A 21359-nucleotide genomic window follows, 5' to 3' on the forward strand; every position below is an offset into this window, starting at 1 on the left:
TCAAGCTAGTGCTTATTTTTGGGGTAAGCCTTACTTTTGGGGAAATGGGTAAATACAAATTAATACGTACAGTCTCAGGAGATGGAAAATAGGACTAGCTGGGAATTTCAGTACTCACTACCCCAATTAGGAGACAGAATTTCCATTGCTAGACAAGGCAATTGTTAAGTAAGTCACACCCAATTATATAACCTTTTTTTGCCAGTGTTATTAAGTGAATTACTGCAGTTAAATGTACTGTCATTAAGAGAATCTGTCAGCCCTTATTGACTTGGTTGTTGGAAGCCAACTTGGAAGGTCGCAAATGGCTGCAACCATTATAAATACATGCCGATTGCCAAATGCCTGAATTTTGATCATGTGACCATGGGGATGCTTCAACAGTTGTAAGGACTGTCACTTTTTTCAGTTCCATTGTAACTTCAGTCAGTAAATGAATAGTTGTAAATGGAGTACTACCAATAAAAAGGAGATCACCCCAGATTTAAACGAAGCATCCCAAAACTGTTGCTGCATTTTTGCTGGAATAGCAGCTGAAGTCAAAAATAGTCTCAATCTGCAAGCCTTACAACTTTGTGAGGACACAGAATACATTCTGAGTCCCTCAGCCAAGGAGGCCAAAAAGAGTTTGGTCATTTAACCTTGTACTGACTTTTCTGACAAGTGGCAAAAGTTCTCAAGGTTTTAAGCAAGATGTTTCCATTGCTTGCTTTCTGAAGATGGCTACTCTTGAACAATTTGCACATAAAGCAGGGGTCTTCAAACTTGGCCCTTTTATGACTTGTGGACTTCAACTCCCAGAATTCCTCAGCCAGTGTGCCTGAAGACCCTTGACTGTTCTTCCTGTCTAGGAGGCATGCATTGTTCTGTAAGGCTCCTCTGTGGTAGTAGTCCAAATGGCTAGTTTGCTCATACTCAGCAGTGGTTGACCGAAACATCCAAGAATTGCCTCTTGTGACTTGGTTCTCCTATCATATTAAGTTATAATAGTTTGTTTAGTTCTTGTTTAGCTTAATGTGTGGCATGGTGGCTTATTCATCGAACCTGAGAGTTAAAAACATTGGAATGTAAACATCTAGTGCTTAGGTGAGTGCAATTTTACTCCTGTACAATGTTGTTTAGTTCCTAGTTTGCATAAAAAATGTTCCTCTGGAAAAGACCCCAAAATAGCTGTTTGGTACTTGCACAGAGTTCATTGGAATGGGAATAATCTGCCAGTCATCTTTCCTCACAGTCTGGAGGTCACAATGGTACTTACTCAGCAAATCAATGGAGCGTGTTTGATGCAGCAGCCACTGCAGCACTCTTTAGGTCTCATTTTTCTAACTGAGCAACTAGGGGACTTAACTACTGTCTGGACAAAAATCTTGTTCCAATAGTGATGGACACAATACATATAAGTGATTTCATTCTTTAATAAGTGTCTATTCAAATGTAATAGTGATATGAATTCATGGATTAATTCACACAGTAATAGATTTACAAATTAGAGATCAAAAGTTAACAGACATGCAATGTTGTTGTTAGTTGTGAAGTCGTGTCCGACCCATCACGACCCCATGGACAATGTTCCTCCAGGCCTTCCTTTCCTCTACCATCTTCTGGAGTCCATTTAAGCTCACGCCTACTGCTTCAGTGACTCCATCCATCCACCTCAATCTCTCTTGTCCCCTTCTTCTCTTGCCCTCAACCTTTCCCAGCATTAGGCTCTTCTCCAGCTCTTCCTTCTCATTAGGTGGCCAAAGTATTTGAGTTTCAGCTTCAGGATCTGGCCTTCTAAAGAGCAGTCAGGGTTGATCTCCTTTAGGACAGACCGGTTTGATCGCCTTGCAGTCCAAGGGACTCGCAGGAGTCGTCTCCAGCACCATAGTTCAAAGGCCTCAATTCTTTGGCGCTCAGCCTTTCTTATGGTCCAACTTTTACAGCCATATATTGCAACTTGTCGGAGGAGCCGACAAGCATGCCCAAGATGGCGGACGTGCTCGGCTAAGCTCCATTTGGAGCTGCAGCAATGTGACGACCCTGGGAGCCTCACAGGAATATTCTTTTCTGTGAAGGACTTGGAGGGGGGACGAGGACGAGGTGAGCCTTTGTACTGTTGTTTTTTGGCCCCGTGAGCCCTGAACTCTCCGTGGTTTTTTCCATCTGAGCCCGGAAGAGTTTTAGAGGCCTTAGAGGATACGGAGGAGCTGAGCAGCGCTTTCTGCTGCATGATCAGCTGTTCGTCGGACCAGCTGTTTGTCGGAAGGCTTGCGGACTTGCGAACTTGAATGGAGGCTGCTGGAGTGCCTGGGAGTGCCTGGGAGTGCCTGATCAGCTGTTCGTCGGACCAGCTGTTTGTCAGAAGGCTTGCGGACTTGCGAACTTGAATGGAGGCTGCTGGAGTGCCTGGGAGACCAGATATCCTGCGGAGCTCTACTCTAAGCGGCGCCGACCAGCTGACTACGGATCCGGGAGGCATTCTTGAAGCCTGTGGAGCCTGGGACATTTTTTAGAGCTTGGCGGTGTCCCGGAGCGCCCTTTAGCTGCTTGGGGGATCCGCGTGTTGATTGATTAACTACGAATCGCGGCTTGGAGCAGCGCTGGCGTGGAAATGTTGAAGTGTTTGTCGGCTTTTTGGAGGGCCCCGGCTGCTCGGAGGAGGTTTGGGAGGGTCCGGAAGATCTGACTGAGCCCCGTGTTGAATTTCTTGGCGCCGACCAGCTGACTGTGCTCTGCGGTGCTGACCAGCTGTCTCCAGTTGCTCAGGAGCCGGATGCTGGTTGAGTAACAACTCCCATTATGAACTACGGTTTGGAACAGCGTCAGCGTTTTAAGCTGGAGTGGTGGAGACGGCCCTGGTTGGCGTCTGAGACGGTTGGTGGTGAGGGGGTTGGAGTGCCGCGACCGTCTTGGTACGGTGACTATGGCTGGGTGGAGTATGGACTTTTATGCCTGGACATCTGGAGGCATGGACTATTATGCCTGGACATCTGGAGGCATGGACTATTATAGTTCACTGGACCATATCCTTGAGCCCCACTCCGTGACTTTATGGGTTTTTACCCTAATCCATCTCGCTGACTGGTTTCGCCTATTGTCCTCCTTTTTTTTCCTTTCCCCCTGGGCTGTGGAAGGTGCCGGGTGTATAACCACTGTGAGAGAGTGGTTTTCCGTCCTAGAGGTGAGAGCTCTAGGCGGTATCTCTCTCCCCGGCTGTATATCTCAGGCTGCTCCCCGGTTCTGACCGTTGTGAGAGAACGGGGATTGTCCCGGGGTTACCTTGCTCTAGTGGCAGAAGAGCTGGGTTTGCAGTCTGGATACTCCCCTTCCATTTTTAAGATCCTCCCTTTTTTATTTTTTTATTTATTCGATCTGGGTCTGTTTTTTGCTGTATTACCCAATTTTACCATGGCTTTGAGATACTCCAGCACGGTTTTACTCGCTCTCAGAGGTGCCCCCCCATCCTGGGTGCGACCCGCCTTACCTTTTAATTTACCTCTTGATGACGGGTCCGACTGTTGGGACCCTGAGAGATGGCCGGGCAGAAACAGGGGCCTAAGATATAAATTTAACAAGAGGCCCCTGATTACTTTTTTAGCTAAATTTTTTGTAGGGTTAGGGAGGGGGGAGGGTTGTGGTTGGTTGGAGAGGGGGGGCACTCTGCCAACTGCTGTTCAGACCAGGCCTAGTAGAGATCGCGTTGAGAGGGAGCCGGGGTCGGTCATCTCTGGAGCTCTGGAGCGGGTCGTGGGAATGCCAATTCCCACGACGATAGGGAATGGCTGCAGGTGTAAGATCAGAGGGCCGTATCGACCTCCGGGAGGGCCTCTCCGCTATCTGCAAGCGGTGAGGCGCTCCGACCCTCTGCCTTCGACCCAAGGTTCTGGGAGCGGGGATGCGCAGCCACCTGAGCTCCGACTGGTGTACCTAAATGCCAGGTCCGTTGCTAATAAGGCTCCCCTCGTCCGGGATTTAGTCGAGGGTGAGCAAGCGGACCTGGCTTGCATTACGGAAACCTGGTTGGGCCCAGAGGGTGGTATCCCCCTGGTGGATCTCTGCCCACCAGGCTTCCGGGTGCTACACCGGCCTCGGACTCAGGGTAGGGGTGGGGGAGTGGCTGTAGTTATGAGGGAGACCTTATGTCCGCAGGAGGCCACCGTTCCTCAGATAGTCGGGTGTGAATCTCTCTTATTGAGGTTTGGTCCTAGGGCGCAGTTGGGCTTGCTGCTCGCGTACCTTTCGCCTAGTCGCGTAGCAGCAGCCCTGCCTGAGCTTCTCGATATCCTCTCAGGGCTGGTGATTGAGTTTCCTAAACTAATGGTTTTGGGAGACTTCAATCTACCATCCCTGGGAGGAGTATCTGAGTTAGCTCAGGAGTTCATGGCTTCCATGACGGCCATGGACCTGACGCAGGTAATTTATGGACCAACCCATGAGGGAGGCCACACCCTTGACTTGGTTTTCTTATCTGGTCGGTGGTTAGATGATCTTGGTGGGGGCTCCCCAATTGTTATGCCCCTGTCATGGACCGATCATCATCTCCTGCGGCTGGTCTTCCGTTTTGCCACTCCCCACCGTGGGGTTGTTGAGCCAACTAGATGGTTCCGCCCCAGGCGCTTAATGGACCCTGAGAGGTTTCAGGCAGCGCTGGGGGCCCCACCTGCCTCCCCAGCTCACAGCTCGGCGGATGCCTTAGTGGAGGCCTGGGAAAGGACGGCCACGGAGGCACTTGACCGAGTTGTACCCTTGCGGCCCCTGACCCGGCGCAGATCCCAATGGGCTCCATGGTTTTCCGCGGAGCTCCGGGAGATGAAGCGTCGGAGACGGGGCCTAGAGAGCGTCTGGAGGTCCACCCGATCTGAATCCGACCGATTGCGACTAAGAACCCATATTAGGTCTTATCTCGCTGCGATGAGGGTAGCGAGATCTAACTATAATCGCCCGGCCGCCCTGTTTAGGGTGACCCGCTCCCTCCTCAACCAGGAGGTCAGTGGGGATCCCTTGCAGGGGCGTGCCGAGGAATTTAGTCAACATCTGTCGGACAAAATCGCTCGGATTCGGACCGGTTTGGACTCCGACTGGGCAGTATCGGACGATCAGGTCACGAGTGATCTTGTCGATGTCATCTGGGAGGAGTTCGATCCTGTGACTCCGGAGGAAGTGGACAGGATCATGGGGAGGCTGAGCTCCACCACATGTTTATTGGACCCGTGCCCTTCCTGGCTGGTTTATGCAGCCCGGGAGGGGACACGAGGCTGGTTCCAGGCGGTTATAGCTGCTTCTTTGAGTGAGGGCAGTTTTCCCGCCGCCTTGAAGGAGGCGGTGGTGAGACCTCTCCTCAAGAAGCCTACCTTGGATCCGGCTGTTTTGAATAACTTTCGTCCGGTCTCCAACCTTCACTTCCTTGCGAAGGTTGTTGAGAGTGTGGTGGCGCATCAGCTCCCTCTGGTCCTGGATGAAGCGGATTATCTAGACCCGTACCAATCGGGCTTCAGGCCTTGGTACAGCACGGAGACGGCATTGGTCGCGCTGGTGAATGATCTCTGGAGGGCTCGGGACAGAGGATACTCCTCTGTTCTAGTCCTATTAGACCTCTCAGCGGCTTTCGATACCATCGACCATGGTATCTTGCTGCGGCGTCTCAGGGGATTGGGAGTGGGAGGCACGGTTCTTCAGTGGTTCTCCTCCTATCTCCTGGGACGTTCGCAGTCGGTGTTGACGGGGGGGCAGAGGTCGACCGCGAGGCCTCTCGCTTGTGGAGTCCCTCAGGGTCGGTCCTCTCGCCCCTTCTGTTCAACATCTATATGAAACCGCTGGGTGAGATCATTCGTGGTTTTGGAGTTGGGTATCATCAGTATGCTGATGATACCCAACTTTTCATTTCGACCCCAAACCACCCCAGTGATGCCCTCGACGTGATGTCCCGGTGCCTGGAGGCGGTCCGGGTCTGGATGGGGAGGAACAGGCTTCGTCTCAACCCCGACAAGACGGAGTGGCTGTGCGTACCGGCATCCCGGGATATTCAGGATATCCCACCCCTCATTATGGGGGGTGAGTCATTACCTCCTGTAGATAGGGCTCGCAACTTGGGAGTCCTCCTAGATTCACAGCTCTCTTTAGAAGAGCATATTGTAGCTGTAACTAGGGGGGCGTTCGCCCAGGTTCGCCTGGTGCGCCAGTTGCGGCCCTATCTAGACCGGGATGCCTTGCGCACGGTCACTCATGCGCTCGTGACCTCTCGTCTTGATTACTGCAACGCTCTCTACATGGGGCTACCCTTGAAGACCACTCGGAGGCTCCAGCTGGCACAGAATGCAGCCGCGAGAGTTGTGTCGGGGGTCTCCCGATACTCCCGTGTTACACCTTTGCTCCGCGAGCTGCATTGGTTGCCAGTTGTCTTCCGGGTGAGGTTCAAGGTGTTGGTAATGACCTACAAAGCCCTCCATGGCATGGGTCCAGAATACCTTGGGGAACACCTGCAGCCGGCGTCAACTTCCCTCCGCCCAGTACGCTCCCACAGAGAGGGCCTCCTCAGGGTGCCGCCGGTCAAAGAATGCCGACTGGTGGCCCCCAGGGGTAGAGCGTTCTCTGTGGGTGCACCGGACTTATGGAACCATCTTCCGGTAGAGCTCCGGATGGCGCCCGACCTCCGCTCCTTCCGGCGCGACCTTAAAACCCATCTCTTTAAGGAAGCGGGCCTGGCCTGATGGGACGGGGTGGGTTTGTTATTATGACTTTAATTTTAAATTTGTACTATGGGCATTGTTTAATTATGTTTTAATAATTTTAACTTTTGTATCTGTCTTTTACGTATTGCCCTGTTAACCGCCCTGAGTCTCTTGAGAGAAGGGCGGTATATAAATTAAATAAATAAATAAATAAATAAATAAATAAATAAATAAATAAATAAATAAATAAATAAATAAAATAAAATAAACTGGGAAAACCATAACCTTGACTATACACACTTTTGTTGGCAGGGTGATGTCTCTGCTTTTTAGTATGCTGTCTAGATTTGCCATAGCTTTCCTCCCCAGGAACAAGCGTTTTTTAAATTTATTGGCTGCAGTCCCCATGTGCAGTGATCTTGGAGCCCAGGAAAATAACATACAATAGCATCATATTATAATATATACTAAAAGCTAATAAGACAAAATTGGCTGGGGTGCTGAATGACAGATGGAAGCAAAGTCCAAAGTTCACCCATATATTATAATAGAACCTGAGCTGGCTATAGATATCAGAAGGTGATATTGGAATCATGATAACTAGAACTATGTTCTTAATGGAATTTGGCTATTTCCAGTACTGTAAAAAATAGCCAAATTCCATTAAGGTCACCAAAGGGCCTTTTTAATGGCTGCCCCGATTCTGAAAAATGCTGCTTAAGATTGCCTATCTAAACCTCTGTGCAGTAACCTTCATTTTGGGTGTAGACCCAGAGATTTGGTCTGTCAGCTGATTGCTTTTTCTGCCTGATGGGAATAGTGGATGATTTGAAGCCACCTGCTACTAATTTTAAATTGCTTTCTTGATTGGTGAACTTCACTGTGCACTTATTATAATAAGTATGGAATAAAAATGCAAATGAGCAAGTTTTCCCCCCTATTAAATGGGCAGAGTTACAGCGGTAGAACATAATTTTATCTGCTCTTCAGAATCTCTTTTCCTTCCCTTCCACCCTTTGACTTTATCCCTGCTCCCTCCCTTCCTTCCGTTTATTTTCTGTCATCTTGCCCTAATTAATTTCCCTCCTTTCTTCGTTTTGTTTCTCCATCTTTCTGATTTCCCTCCTTCCCATCTCACTGATCATTTTTATCTTTTGTGCCCTTGCCTCTTTTTTTGCCTTTCCTTCCATCTTCATTTCTTCCCCTCTCCCTCTCTCTCTTCCATTTCTCCCTTCCTCTACCAATCTTTTTCTCCTTCCTCTCCCTTTCCAACATTTATTTGTATGTGCTGCTGGAAAACTTCAGAATTTTCAGAATATTCCAGAATTGAATGGATATTAAAATATATGAAAATTATTGCACCGATGAAGGGAACATTAAAATGAAAGGGAATGTGAGGCCAAGCACAAATTATAGTACTCTAAATTACAGAATGAAAATGGATGGAGATTAAATATGGCCACAAAGATAAATCTGTTATTCAGAAAATCAATAGTCCTTTATTTTGGATTTATAGAATAGCTATTACTAAATATCTCTGCACAATAAATCAGAGGAGATTGGGTGGAGAGAAAACATCTTTCACTATTTCCTTGTGTTCATTTTTAAATTGCTATTTTAGTAGTTTATGGTATAAAGCCACGCCATCATGCTTAAAACTTGTTACCGATTCTGGCTTAGTTTTGATAGACTTCCTTGGCAGAAAAGTACCATCGCTCCCTCTAATTTTTGCTTATTTACTATTATGATTTAGTAGGATTGAATATACAATTGTTGAAAGAGGGCAGTAAAACAGCACAATGGCTAAGCCACTATTAGCCTATCAATGTAACAAGGTTCCTAGGTTGGATAGTTTTATTAGAAAGTTTAGACCAAGCTGAGTGATCCTGCAAGCAGGACTGTTCCCAGAACAGGTAAAAGTAAAATGAAAGACATTTTTTCACATATGTCATGGTACTGTGTAATGTTGAAAGAAAAATCTTCAGGGTCCAGTCCAAGCCAGGAATAAACAAAATGGAGACTGCTTTAGAAAGAAGGTTCTAGTTTATTGAAGAGCAGTACCACAACAGCATGTTGCTCTGGAGCAGCTGACCAACTGATTTGATGAGTACAAGGATTTTTTATACAGTTTTACAGCATTTTGTAAATTGGAAGCTTGCTTTGTGTACTTTTATTAGATTTGTTTAGCTTGTTTCACAAAAGTTAGCAATGGGACTAAAATACTTACTTCCTTGGGCCTAATCCTGTCAAACAAATGTAATTAATTTTACCCCCTTGTCTTTAGTTTAGTCTATTACTTCCATTGAGCTCTTTGTGAATCAACAGGCCTGATTCAATGTTTCTGCCTTTTGCAGTAGCCAGGGATTTCATGAGTGAAACATTGCTTCTGTATTTCTTTTCCTATATCTGCTTCTCCAATAATAAAAAACACTTCAGATATTGCACAGTGAATATATTTTACATCTCTGAAGCCTTCTGAGGCTGCTTGTTCCAACAAGAAATAATGGTGGATAAAAATATGCTGTACATATATTGTAGTAACCTTCAGTTATAAACTACTACCTGTCTTTTGTCCTCCTTTTCAGTATATTATGAAATGATTCACAAATGATATATTACAAAAAAGATTATTTTTTGTAATACATACAAATATACCAACTATAAGGGCAGCACGAGGAGCATGGCAAACACCGATGCCTCGTTGGCTGAGGAGTTGAATATCTTCTTCACCCGCTACGAGGTTAAAAGACCAGACCCCGTAGCCTTTGCTGGCCGGCCTTCTGACTCTCAGCCACTCACCCTGTGTGAACACCAAGTGAGAGCTGTATTGAAGGCTGTGAATCCCAGCAAAGCCGCAGGCCCAGATGGGGTGCTGGGGATAGTGGTCAGGAATTGTGCCGACCAATTAGCAGGGGTCCTGACCAGGATTTTTAACATCTCCTTGCAAACGGCATGTGTACCATCGTGCTTGAAAGCTGCTACTATTGTCCCAGTCCCCAAGAAAACTGCAGTTGAGTGCCTGAATGACTACAGACCTATTGCATTAACGTCTGTAGTCATGAAATGCTTCGAAAGATTGGTTCTCCATCTTAGGACATGCCTCCCACTGGACTTTGATAAACATCAATTTGCCTACAGGGGAAATAGGTCGATAGACGATGCCATAGCTACTGCTTTAAACTCTGTAGGAAGTCATCTCGAGAAACCTGGAAGCTACGTCAGGATGCTTTTTGTTGACTACAACTCGGCTTTCAACACCATTTTGCCGAGCATTCTCATCGAGAAGCTGACTGACTTGAAATTCTCCCCCGCCATCTGCGATTGTATTCAAGACTTTCTTAGGGATCGGTTACAAACAGTGAGGGTCAGGTCTGCTTTGTCCACCCCCCTGAAGCTTTGCACCGGCACGCCACAGGGCTGTGTGCTTAGCCCCTACCTGTACTCTTTATACACTTATGATTGTGTATCATCTGACCCATCCACTGCGATAATCAAGTTCGCAGATGATACAACTGTGATGGGTCTTATTACAGGTGGGGATGAGACAGCATATAGGGCGGAGATAAAAAAACTATCCATATAGTGTAGTAACAACAACTTGCACCTAAACATCGGCAAGACGAAAGAGATGGTGTTAGACTTCCGGAGAAAAAAGGAGGAACCTGCCCCACTTTACATCGGGGAGGACTCTGTAGAGAGAGTTTCCTCCTTTAAATTTCTGGGAGTCTACCTCTGTGAAGATCTGACCTGGAAAGTTGACACAACTCAGGTGGCTAGAAAGGCCCAACAGAGGCTTCACTTTCTTAGGGTCTTGCGGAAGAACAGGGGAGAACAACAGCTAATGACCCTCTTTTACCGGTCTACTATAGAGAGCGTCCTCTCGTATGGTATTGTGGTTTGGTATGCTGGTCTGACAGCTGCGGACAGGAAAGTATTACAGAGGGTAATGAGCACAGCACAAGACATTGTGGGCTGTTCCCTGACACCACTGGATGACATTGCCAGGGCTCGTTGCCTTGGAAGAGTGAGGAAGATTCTCAGGGATGACTCACACCCTGGACGGTATCTCTTTACTCTCCTACCATCCGGTAGGAGATATAGGAATATAGCCAGCCGTACCAACAGGCTGAAAAATAGCTTTTATCTGTGGGCTGTTAGGCTTTTAAATGGGACATAATCTTATGCAGAATTGACTTGGGAGGCCAGTGTGTGGTGTAGTTGGTTCACATGGTATGGTAGGATGAAGGGTTTGTTGTCGCTGTGTGTTGGGGGGAGAGAGCACAGGGGGAGGCTCAGCTAATCTCAATGTACACATGTTGTACTTTGACAATAAAGGTTTATTATTATTATTAAATGTATGCAGGTAGAGAAAGATCTAGAGGCCAGAAGTGAAGACAGTTGTTCCATAGACGTTGCAGACATAGTTATTTCCCTGCTCTGCATTGAGCTCCCATATCCTCCAAGCATTGTCTAGGTTGAGAGGGCATTAGTTAGATTATGGAAATTAATGAAACAATCTAACATATAAGGCATGGGTAGATCTTTACAAGATAAAGCTAAACAGCAACAAAAAGTTACTTCTTTCCTAAAGAACCACATCTTTATTATAGCAGAAGCTTTTATGAACCTTCTGGAAACTCCTGTAATGTTAAATTTTTGCTTTGGATCCAATTTATGCTAAACCTGCTTGATGTAGAGCTGAGCAATATTTGCATAAAATTGACATACAATAGACTTTTCCTTTGTTTAGTTGGGATAACAGCTGTCCAGAGCTTGTTCCCATTCACTATTTTGGGCTAGGAATTGTGTCTGAACACTGATAGCTAATAACATTTTTACATATTTTTAAAGAAAAGCACTAGTACAATTATTCCCTTTGTCACAAAGAATTCACCAGTTAAGGTACTCTGACAGGATAGTTATTAGTGAAATTCACATTTGTTCAGACTTGTTACTTTTTAGCAGCTTTCAGGTAGAATTTGTAGCTGGATTATCCTGCAATTTAATGCTTCAAGGTATTTGGTAGAAACTCATGAACAAAGCCAAAGGAGAGAAAGGCAGGCCTACAAGAAGTCATACAAATGTCGCAAAGGAATAAAGTCATTTTTTTCTATATAATTTCAAACAGGGACTTTCAGATGTATTGATCACAAATATGATTGTTAGTCCAATACCAAGACTATTCTAAGGAGATATAACCTGGTACAAACACTACTGAACCTTGAAATAGGCAATCCACAAGTGGCATGTTGCCCCAGACCAAGGGTAGGCAACCTTGGATCTTTTATGACTTGTGGAACTCTGGGAGTTAAGGTCTACGAGTCATAAAAGAGCCAAGGTTGCCTACCCCTGCCCCAGAACAGCAAGCCAATTAATATTCTAGGATTTTTTTTGTTTCCAAAAATAAAAATGTGTTATACTGAGGTGTAACAGACCTTTTTTTTTCTCTTCCCCCATAGCCATACATTTTCAATTTTGTCTCCAGACACATTTCTTGTATCCTTCAGGAATAAATTTTTTGGGGGAAAATGAAAACTTCATCTGCAGTGTCAAATGATTGCTCTTGTGTTAAATTTGCTTAGTTTTATCTTGGCTTTTGGATTTTTCAACAAATCATGCTGAATGCACTAACTGCTTAGTAGTGTATGAACAATCGGTTTGCAGTGAAAATCTGGTATGGTGGTTTTTATTGCCAATATTCAGCAGATATTAACCCATAGCAGATTTAAATTAAAAAAAAAAACCAAATTCCATGGATAGGTTTGATAGTGCAGTTCTTACAATAAAAAGAGATTTGGTTTCTGGTGCACAACTACTCTAAAGTTTTATTGAGTAGTGGAATTGTGTCATGGCATAAGTGGGAAGCATTTTATAAGCCAAGGGAAGCCTGTATTTTCAGTTTTGGAACTGAATCTGCCAGGAAATAAAGCAAGTCTTGGTGTGCCTCCTAGGATATGGCAGAATTCTGCACTCAACCTAAAAGCCTGCACACTATGTATACTTTTGTAGTTTACTTTTCTCCCTAGAGGTTTAAAGGAGCAACAAACACTTCAAGGCTTTCATTTTAGTCATTTTATTAAAAATTCTAAATAGTCTTTAAAAAACAAAAACAAAATGCTTAATCAATGCTATGGTAACCATTTGTACATGCACAGTTAAGGTGCTAAGAACAACACAAAACTGAGTAGGACACTAGCTTATTGTACGAGTCAAATCTACAAAGAGTTTAGTGCAAGTTGAACTGTTAGCATTGGAGATCAGGTACCATGCTGGTGTATTCAAATCTATCTCTTATACTGAAATCACAATTTTAGACCTGATTTTTCCCCCCAGAAACATTAACAACCCCCCCCCCCTGCAATAACTGGAATAACAGCATTGATTAGAAGTATTACAATTTTGGAAGAATTTTCCTACCGTAAAAGAAGTTGTATAAGAAAAAAAAACTCTCCTGTTTGATAACAGAGGAATTAAGCAATATTTTCTTTTATCAGCTACTTCATTTTGGTTTTTCTGCACTGGCAAAAAGTAGCCTATATTCAACAAGTCATTTTATACAAATTACAACATTAAATACAGGTGATTTGTGCTAAGGCTGAACTATTTTTTTCTAGAACAAAGACTTATCTTCTCTGCCTAACTATGCCAGATCTGACAGAAACTGGCTTAATTACTAAATTGTTCAATATTCTATATTTTTATAGTTGCCACATTACCTGCAACAGTGACATAATCAAATCAAAATGGGGGAATGGGCAAATGATGCTGCTTCTCAGCAAGAGGAACAAATGGGATCCCAGATACCATTCTACTAAAACTAGTTTATATGGCATTTTAAGCCAGTTTTCTTTATATAAGAGCTACAAGAGTGATGCGCATAAATTGTATTCAAAATTAGACTCAGATTTTACATAACACCATTCCAAAGATGTTTGTCCCAGTCAGTTAAAAAAAAAATCCAAGTAACAAGCTAATGCTAATTTTTTGCTTGGTGTCATTTTGCAAAAGGGAAAAATAAATTCTTTGTAAAACCAAAGATTAACTCTATTCCAATTACCAAAAATAAAATAAAAAATGCCCCCTGCTAACAATAAACCCTCAAATTGTTTGGTTTATGGTGACAGCATTGCTATAACACAGGACACTATTTGTTGTACAAGAGAAAGTAAATTGAAGAACTGGTCTAAATATTCCTGTAGCTCCTGGGGGGCGGGAACGGTTGCCTTGGGTCTAAGCAGTTTCAAGTATGCAAGATGAAACCCAAAGTGTCAGGGATGCCTTGGAATTTCTAGAGCCACTATGATTTACATGTATTTTATTAATGTTCTTAAAAAAGTACTTGAGATTGCAAATTAGTTTGTACAGGTTGCTATAACCATAGACTGTATTAAGCACAGGATTTTCTATTTTGGCCACATCAGTCCCAATGGAAAACACATTCTAGTTTTGAGAAGTTGTACAGATTGACTGCATGATCACAATATATGATTTTCTGCACTCTCAAGAGTATAGTATTTTATAAAAACACCATATAAATGTTTTATCCAGTATTACGTAAATATGATTAACTGAAGGAAAATAGTTTTTGTGGGCTAGGAGGGTCAAGGCAAGCTGCCTGAGGAGGTAAGGCAGTATGACGCAGAGTGATTTTGAAAACTGCCTGCCTCATTGAGCAGTGAAGGCAGAAATTAGTTTACATGCACTTGCCCCAATTTCAACAGTTGAGTACAGATACCCCAATACAGACTTTTAAGAAGCCGCACTGATTGGCTTATAATTTTCAGGTTTTAAAAGGTAGGTATCTTAACAGGCAATTAATTGAAAAAAGAAAGTGGCAGTCTTTTATCTGCTTCTTTTTTGCAAGCATCTTTGTTATATAGTTATGAGGACTCTCTTGGCTCCATTCTAAGTTACATTAATAGAAAAAGGCAGCTGATGTGTGAGCTTTGACTAGAATGTAGAAGCAAACTATGTTGCTATTTTCTAGGAGAAATTTTTTTTCTGAGGGAGTTAAATTTATGGGAATCCATACATTTAAAGATGTTAGAAAAATATTTTACTAGAACTTTTAAAATTTCCTAAAATTCTACAGATATTTTCTCCTACAAGGTTTTTATTTTTGCCTATTTTGAATTAAGTTTTAACTTGTCTTTCTCCAGTTCTGATCTAACAGCCCCACTTCTCTGAAGTTGGTACAGGTTGTTATCTGCAATCCATTATCTATGGTTGATAAATACAGCTCAGATTTTATTTGGAAAAGGATTGGATAGCTTTAATTTTGATACATTATTCCATTTGGAAGATTTCCAGAGTATTTTTAATGGAGGGAGGTATTTAAGTGGGCACAATATAATGGTGGGCTTTGCTCATGGATAAAGTATACTTCTTCAATGTCTCGTTAGGCACAATTCTGTTATCAGTGGCTGTTAGACTAGAATAGATCCACCACAAATAACAAGTGATACCTACATTATATTTACATTTTATGGAAAACTCCCTTGACAGTAATGTTTCTCTTGAAATTACTGCAAATTTTGCCAGAACAAGAGCAGAAAAAAAAATCCCTGCTTACCATGGTATGGATGCTGTTCAGGCTTCCTCATAATTATATTCTCACAATTAATATATTAGCTTGATCCCAATTGATTTAAAGTACCTAATCAAGTTACAGAGCAGCTGATCTGGCACTTCACAATTTTTAAATTAGAATTTTAAATAATACTAAGCCTAATTCTTGTAGCTACAAAGTATTTTAGCACCAGTTACTTTTCTTGAGGAACCAAGAATGAAATGCTTTGTCATTAAATTTAGATACCTAGCATATTTGTTCTCCATTATATATAAAAGTTGATATAAGGGAGGGTGCATATTAAGAAAAAGAAGCAGAATAAATATTTTCCAGCAATAGTATTAGAGCAATAAATGAGGTAGATTTAAACACACAGAAGTGCTTCCTTAACTCATGTCAATAGCTGCCTTAGAAAAATCAAGTTCACTGTCCAAGACAAGCATGGATGTTTCAATTAAGAACTGTAGGTTTGCATATTTAAATTGCTCATGTGCATATCATTCATAAGTACGAATGAATACAAAACTATAGCTGTTTATTACACTGCACTTAAGAACTGATCCTTTGAACTTTAACTTATGAGGTAAAGCCCATTCTATTTAACTGGTCTTACTGTTTTGTACAATATATTTTGAGTTGCAACTTCAAATGAGAAAAATCCCTGTTCTGGAATTACAGTCTCACTGCAGTTAATCTTGAATTGGTCCCTAAATACCGAAGAACTTTGAAATAATAAGCTGAAAACTAGTGCTTCACAATTGGGCAATCGAATTCAAAAAGCTTCTTACAATATGTACACTGAAGGGTTTGGCTGCATTTGTTCTTCTGGTTTCCATATGAATATCTTGAGTTTGGAACTGAAAATGATCAAATTTAACATTTTCTTCTCAATAGCTATCTGCAGGGCTCAGCAAATGTTCTTCATAAACAGGATAACAGATTATTCAAAGTACATATTATTTTATGGATCTTCTTGCCTTTCATTTCTCAAAAAAATTCTCAGATTTTTTGATAGAGGCCATTAACTCTTTCGTCCCAAAATATCCTAGGATATAGGAAGAACTGTTCAAGGCACTGATGCTGAAAGAATTGAAGCATGGGGGAATTTTCTTAATAGTCCTAAAGGCTACATAAAGTAGCTATATTAAGAAATCAATTTTTCTCCTATTCAATAAGAATTTTGAAGGTGTTGAATTGTTTGATAATTAAGAACCAACTACACTTTGCTTTTTTCTTTGAAAACTAGTAGTAAATTGTAATATTTTCTATCAAAACACAAACAAGAAACTTCACACCAAATATTGATAAGCTCCCACCCTCCTCATCAAGACCAGAATTTAACTTAAGAGCCAACATTATTTAAGACTTTTGCTATTTTTCCCTTTTGTTGTATTTCTAGTGCATTCACTAATAATCTCTGATGCCCTCTATACAGTTTGTAATATGCAGCCTACATTCTGTGCTGTGGGAGAACAACTAGTTTATTTTTAATTAGAATGGGGAAAAAAGCAAAACGTATCTCCCTCTCCCTACACAAAAAAGCAAACCCAGTTTTCTAATTTGGGGAACTTTTCATAGTGTCTCCATAGTACGATACCTATAGATGCATATGGATTTTTAGAAGAGATAGGGGGAAACATCAACAAATAAATTAATATAGTAGCCAATCCTAAATGCATCCATGGTTAACTTGTAGACTTGATCAACAACAGACTTGCTTAGAGGCAATCTTCCTAAGAAATCTTGGAAGGTATTGACCAAACTAGGTGCCATTCTGGCTGATAAGAGGAATAAAAGCTGATATATTATTCTGATAAGAAATGAATGCTGTTCATTTAAAAATAGGTGTGAGATGGGAAAAGAAGTGCAGATCAAGCACTGGTCCCATCCTCTTCAATAACTCGGTTCATACTGGTGCCATGAGTTATGTGAGTTACTGGATTTCCACTGAGGTCTCTGGTGCTACTGTGACGTGACTGATCATTGAGCCGATGGGAACTGCTATGCCTGGAGTGGTCAGTCAATCGGGACATACTGCCATGAGGTAGTCGATCTTCAATTCCACGGTAGCTGCAGGGGGTATATCTAATTCATAAAGATTTATCTGTTTTAGTAATACAGACACATATGCATTGAAAATATTCCAATTATCTCCCAAATATATAAATTAGATAAGCAAAACTCAGATGTACTGCAGTTTAATCCAAACATTTTCATTTGTAGGACAGTTTTCTGTAAAAATAATTTATTTATTTATTTATTTATTGATGGGATTTATATCCCGCCCTATCTCCCGAAGGACTCAGGGCGGCTAACAGCAAAACATATAATAAGTACAGAGATCAAGATAGAAATAAAATTGAGAACATCTGTGCAATAAATTAAATTAGAGAATTTAAAAAATAAATTAAAAATACTAAATATAAATTAATTAAAATGCCTGTCAGTCTAGGTCGGCCTGGTGGAACAGGAGTGTTTTGAGGCCGCGGCGAAAGGATTGGAGGTTTTGGGCCATCCGAAGCTCAGGGGGGAGCTGATTCCATAGGGCTGGCGCTCCCACAGAGAAGGCCCTCCCCCTGGGGGTCGCCAGTCGACATTGCCTAGCTGACGGTACCCTGAGGAGGCCTTCTCTGTGCGAGCGAACTGGACGATGGGGATTTGTACCCGGCAGCAGATGGTCCTGCAAGTATCCCGGACCTAAGCCATGTAGGGCTTTAAAGGTAAGTACCAGCACCTTAAATCTCACCCGGAGGGCAACTGGTAGCCAATGCAGCTCACGCAGGAGGGGTGTAATATGGGAGTATCGGGGAGCTCCCATCACAACCCGTGCAGCCGCATTCTGCACCAGCTGAAGCCTCCGGGTGGTCTTCAAGGGCAGCCCCATGTAGAGAGCATTACAGTAATCAATACGGGAGGTAACGAGTGCGTGGGTGACTGTACGTAGGGCATCTCGGTCCAAAAAGGGGCGCAATTGGTATATAAGACGAATCTGTGCAAATGCCCCCCTAGCCACGGCTCCAATGTGATCTTCAAAACTGAGTCGTGAATCTAGGAGGACGCCCAGATTGCGTGCTCTATCAATGGGAGGTAACATCTCTCCTCCAATAGTCAGAGATGGAACCTTTTGGACTAAACGAGATGACGGTATGTACAGCCACTCAGTCTTGGCCGGGTTAAGTCGAAGCCTGTTTTCTCCCATCCAAATCTGTACCGCTTCCAGACAACGGGACATCACATCGAGGGCATCACTGGGTTGGTTCGGGGTGGAGATGAATAGCTGGGTATCATCAGCATATTGATGATATTTCACCCCGAAGCTACGGATGATCTCTCCCAGCGGCTTCATATAGATGTTGAACAGGAGGGGCGAGAGCACCGAACCCTGAGGCACTCCACACTTAAGAGGCCTAGGGCTTGACCTCTGCCCTCCTGCCAACACCGTCTGCGAACGGTCCAAGAGGTAGGAGGAGAACCACCGCAAAACGGTGCCTCCCACTCCCAGCCAACACAGTTTATGACTTGTATGTAATATTGGTTCCACTTTTAAGCATACTTATTTTATATTCACAAAGGCACAAGTTAACCATGGATAATCTGACTATAAGAAACTTGCTGGATGGGACCAAATACTTACCTAGGTCATAACTCTGTATTTTACAACAATCTATCAGATGTGTCATATAAACCCATAATAAAAATATAAGGGCAGAGTTTTTTCCTGTTTTCTAACAAAAGAATGCTGACCTTAATCTAATCTTAGCCATGAGAACTGATGATCACTGATAACCATATTTCCCATGATTTCTTTTTCTTTTAAAACCATTCCAGTTATTCTTTCCTGTTATTTATTCATTCAAATACTTTAATATTGCCCAGCTCAATCATGACTCCTGGTTGATTACATTAGATAAAACAGCATGAGTAATACAAATACAAGCAAAAATGAAAATAACAATACTCCCATGTATATTGATTATTCAAATAAATCTGAATGCCTGCTCAAAGAACTCTTCTCTCTTTCAGAAAATTGGGAGAATGGATGTTAGGCAAACCTCATGAGCAAAATATTCCAAAGCATGAGGGTCATAGCAGAAAATGAGTGTCTAGATTCTCATGGGAACATAACTGACACCTTTCCCCTGCATGTATGCATGAACAAGGAAAATGTTACTTGGAGGAAATAGTTCCTAAGATACTTTGGAGCCAAGTCATATTTAAAGGCACTTTGAATTAGACCAGAAACATATTGGCAGCTACTACAGTAATCTAAGAACTGATATAAAACCAAGATAGTACTTACGGTACTTGCTAGCAGCCTGGTCACTGCATTTTGTACCAATTAAAGCTTTTGAATCCTTTTCAAAGACTGTCTCATATAGAGTATGTTATAATAACCTAATTCTGTGATGACTAGCACATCACTCTGTTGTCAGAACAGCTTGATCTAAATAACACAGAACTTGGTGCACCAATTTCAGCTGAGTGAGTTATCTTTCTGGTCATGCATTCTACCTCTGAGAACCAGCTCCTTTAGAAGGGCTACGCCATCCATATTTGGAGATGGAACCATCATGCAAACATTTCTTGACAAATAGCAACTTTATCTTTGTTTCTATCTTTCCAAAGACAGGGTTAAAATTATTACTACTTCTTCAATTCATTCTGGGGTACAATATAAAGTTGAGAATCATCCGTGTATTGAGAAACTAACAGGTGACCTCCTACAGCAACTTCTTATAGATGTTAAAAAGAAGAGTAGGGAGAGAAGGCCCATCTAGTAACCCATGCACATTATCAGGTCAACAGCTCTTCCCCCAGCAATACTACTAAAACTACCTATTGTGATACAAATGAATCTTCAATCCCCAATCCTTATGGACAGTCCAGTAAGATACCATGATCAGTCTAATAGAACTAAGAGAGCCTCCTTTAAAGTTCCAACACAGGTTATTTACCAGAGTAACCAATGCTCTCTGTTATTTGTCTGGGTTTGAGCCTAACTGAAAAGGATCTAAATATCCATTTCCTCTAGGCCCTTTGCAGCTGAGCCACCAAAGGAAGAGGTTAGAAACAGGGTGATGTTCACAATATGGTTAGACTGAGAAATGGGTTTTTCAAAATGCATTACTGACAGCCATTTCTAATAGTTTAGTCCATTCCACCTTTTCTCTATCTGGTTGCCCCCCAGAAGTGTAGATTTCAATCTGCAATTCCAGAATTGTCTGCAAAAATTATGCTGGAAGGCATTCTACTGTTGTATGATTAAATCTGGAATTAGTTCGTATTTAATAACCAACCGGGTAGGATACATATAAAACTTGCATTTTGAAATCTTTATAAAATGCTCTAGACACGATTGCCCTCATTAATTAGTTATATATCACTGAATATATTACAGGATGGAATTGCTAAGAATGAGAGCTTTTGATTTCCTAATTTGCACTGAATTTCTATCCAAGTGGAGATCTTGTAACAGAAGCTTTAGATATGTTTCAGACATATACAATGAACTTAAATTACATTAGGAATATACCAGGTTAGGGAAAGATAGCTTAAACCCTAGAAAACCTGCTAAATTTTATTTCAAATTAGCGTATAGTAAGTAGAAGGAAGAATAATTGCCTACAACTGTTATCATTAGGAACCTTGACTCAAGTCATTTCACTTGAATTCATACTGCCTTGGTTTTAATACTCATGTATTTACAGGATAATATTTTAATTTCCTCACCTGCCATCTCGTGACCTATGCAAGCTGCCATGGTAACTACTGACTTTGCTATGCACACTGCCTGCTTTGCTTCGCTGGTCATCCATCATAGCCAATTGTGTAGACGAGGCATGAGTAGAAGTCCCTTGGGTGGAAGTCCCTCTGGATTTGCGAATTATGGGTGTATTTGGATCTCTCAAGAGAGACTGAGCAAAGTCGGGTTCCTGAAGTACTTGCCGGCTCTCATTAACAATCCTGGTAAATATCAATCGGTTTAACACTCAAAGACAAATGGAAGCAGCAGCATGTAGAACACGCTAGGCAACAAAAAGCTCTGACTATACTGCATGAATTCAGAAGTGCATACTTCTGTTATATCTCTAGCATTCAAAATTAAGGCAATGCATGACAGACAGGTTGAAAATGGTTAA

At 42.4% G+C, this 21359-nt stretch overlaps 1 protein-coding gene across 1 annotated transcript in view; it reads right to left on the bottom strand.

Moving 5' to 3' along the window:
• Nucleotides 1-12872: 12872 nt before the first annotated feature.
• The window catches only part of FZD3 (frizzled class receptor 3), a 40014-nt gene continuing 31527 nt past the window's right edge, over nt 12873-21359 (bottom strand). The window contains exons 6-7 of the mRNA XM_083353717.1: nt 20950-21183; nt 12873-17304 (exon numbers count right to left, since the gene is read on the bottom strand). Coding sequence (XP_083209843.1) covers nt 17091-17304; nt 20950-21183 — 448 coding nt within the window. The 3' untranslated portion in view covers nt 12873-17090. The remainder of the gene's footprint in view (nt 17305-20949; nt 21184-21359) is intronic.

This window comes from Vipera ursinii (genome assembly GCF_947247035.1).
Source record: "Vipera ursinii genome assembly, chromosome: 1".
Taxonomy (NCBI): Eukaryota; Metazoa; Chordata; class Lepidosauria; order Squamata; family Viperidae; genus Vipera; species Vipera ursinii.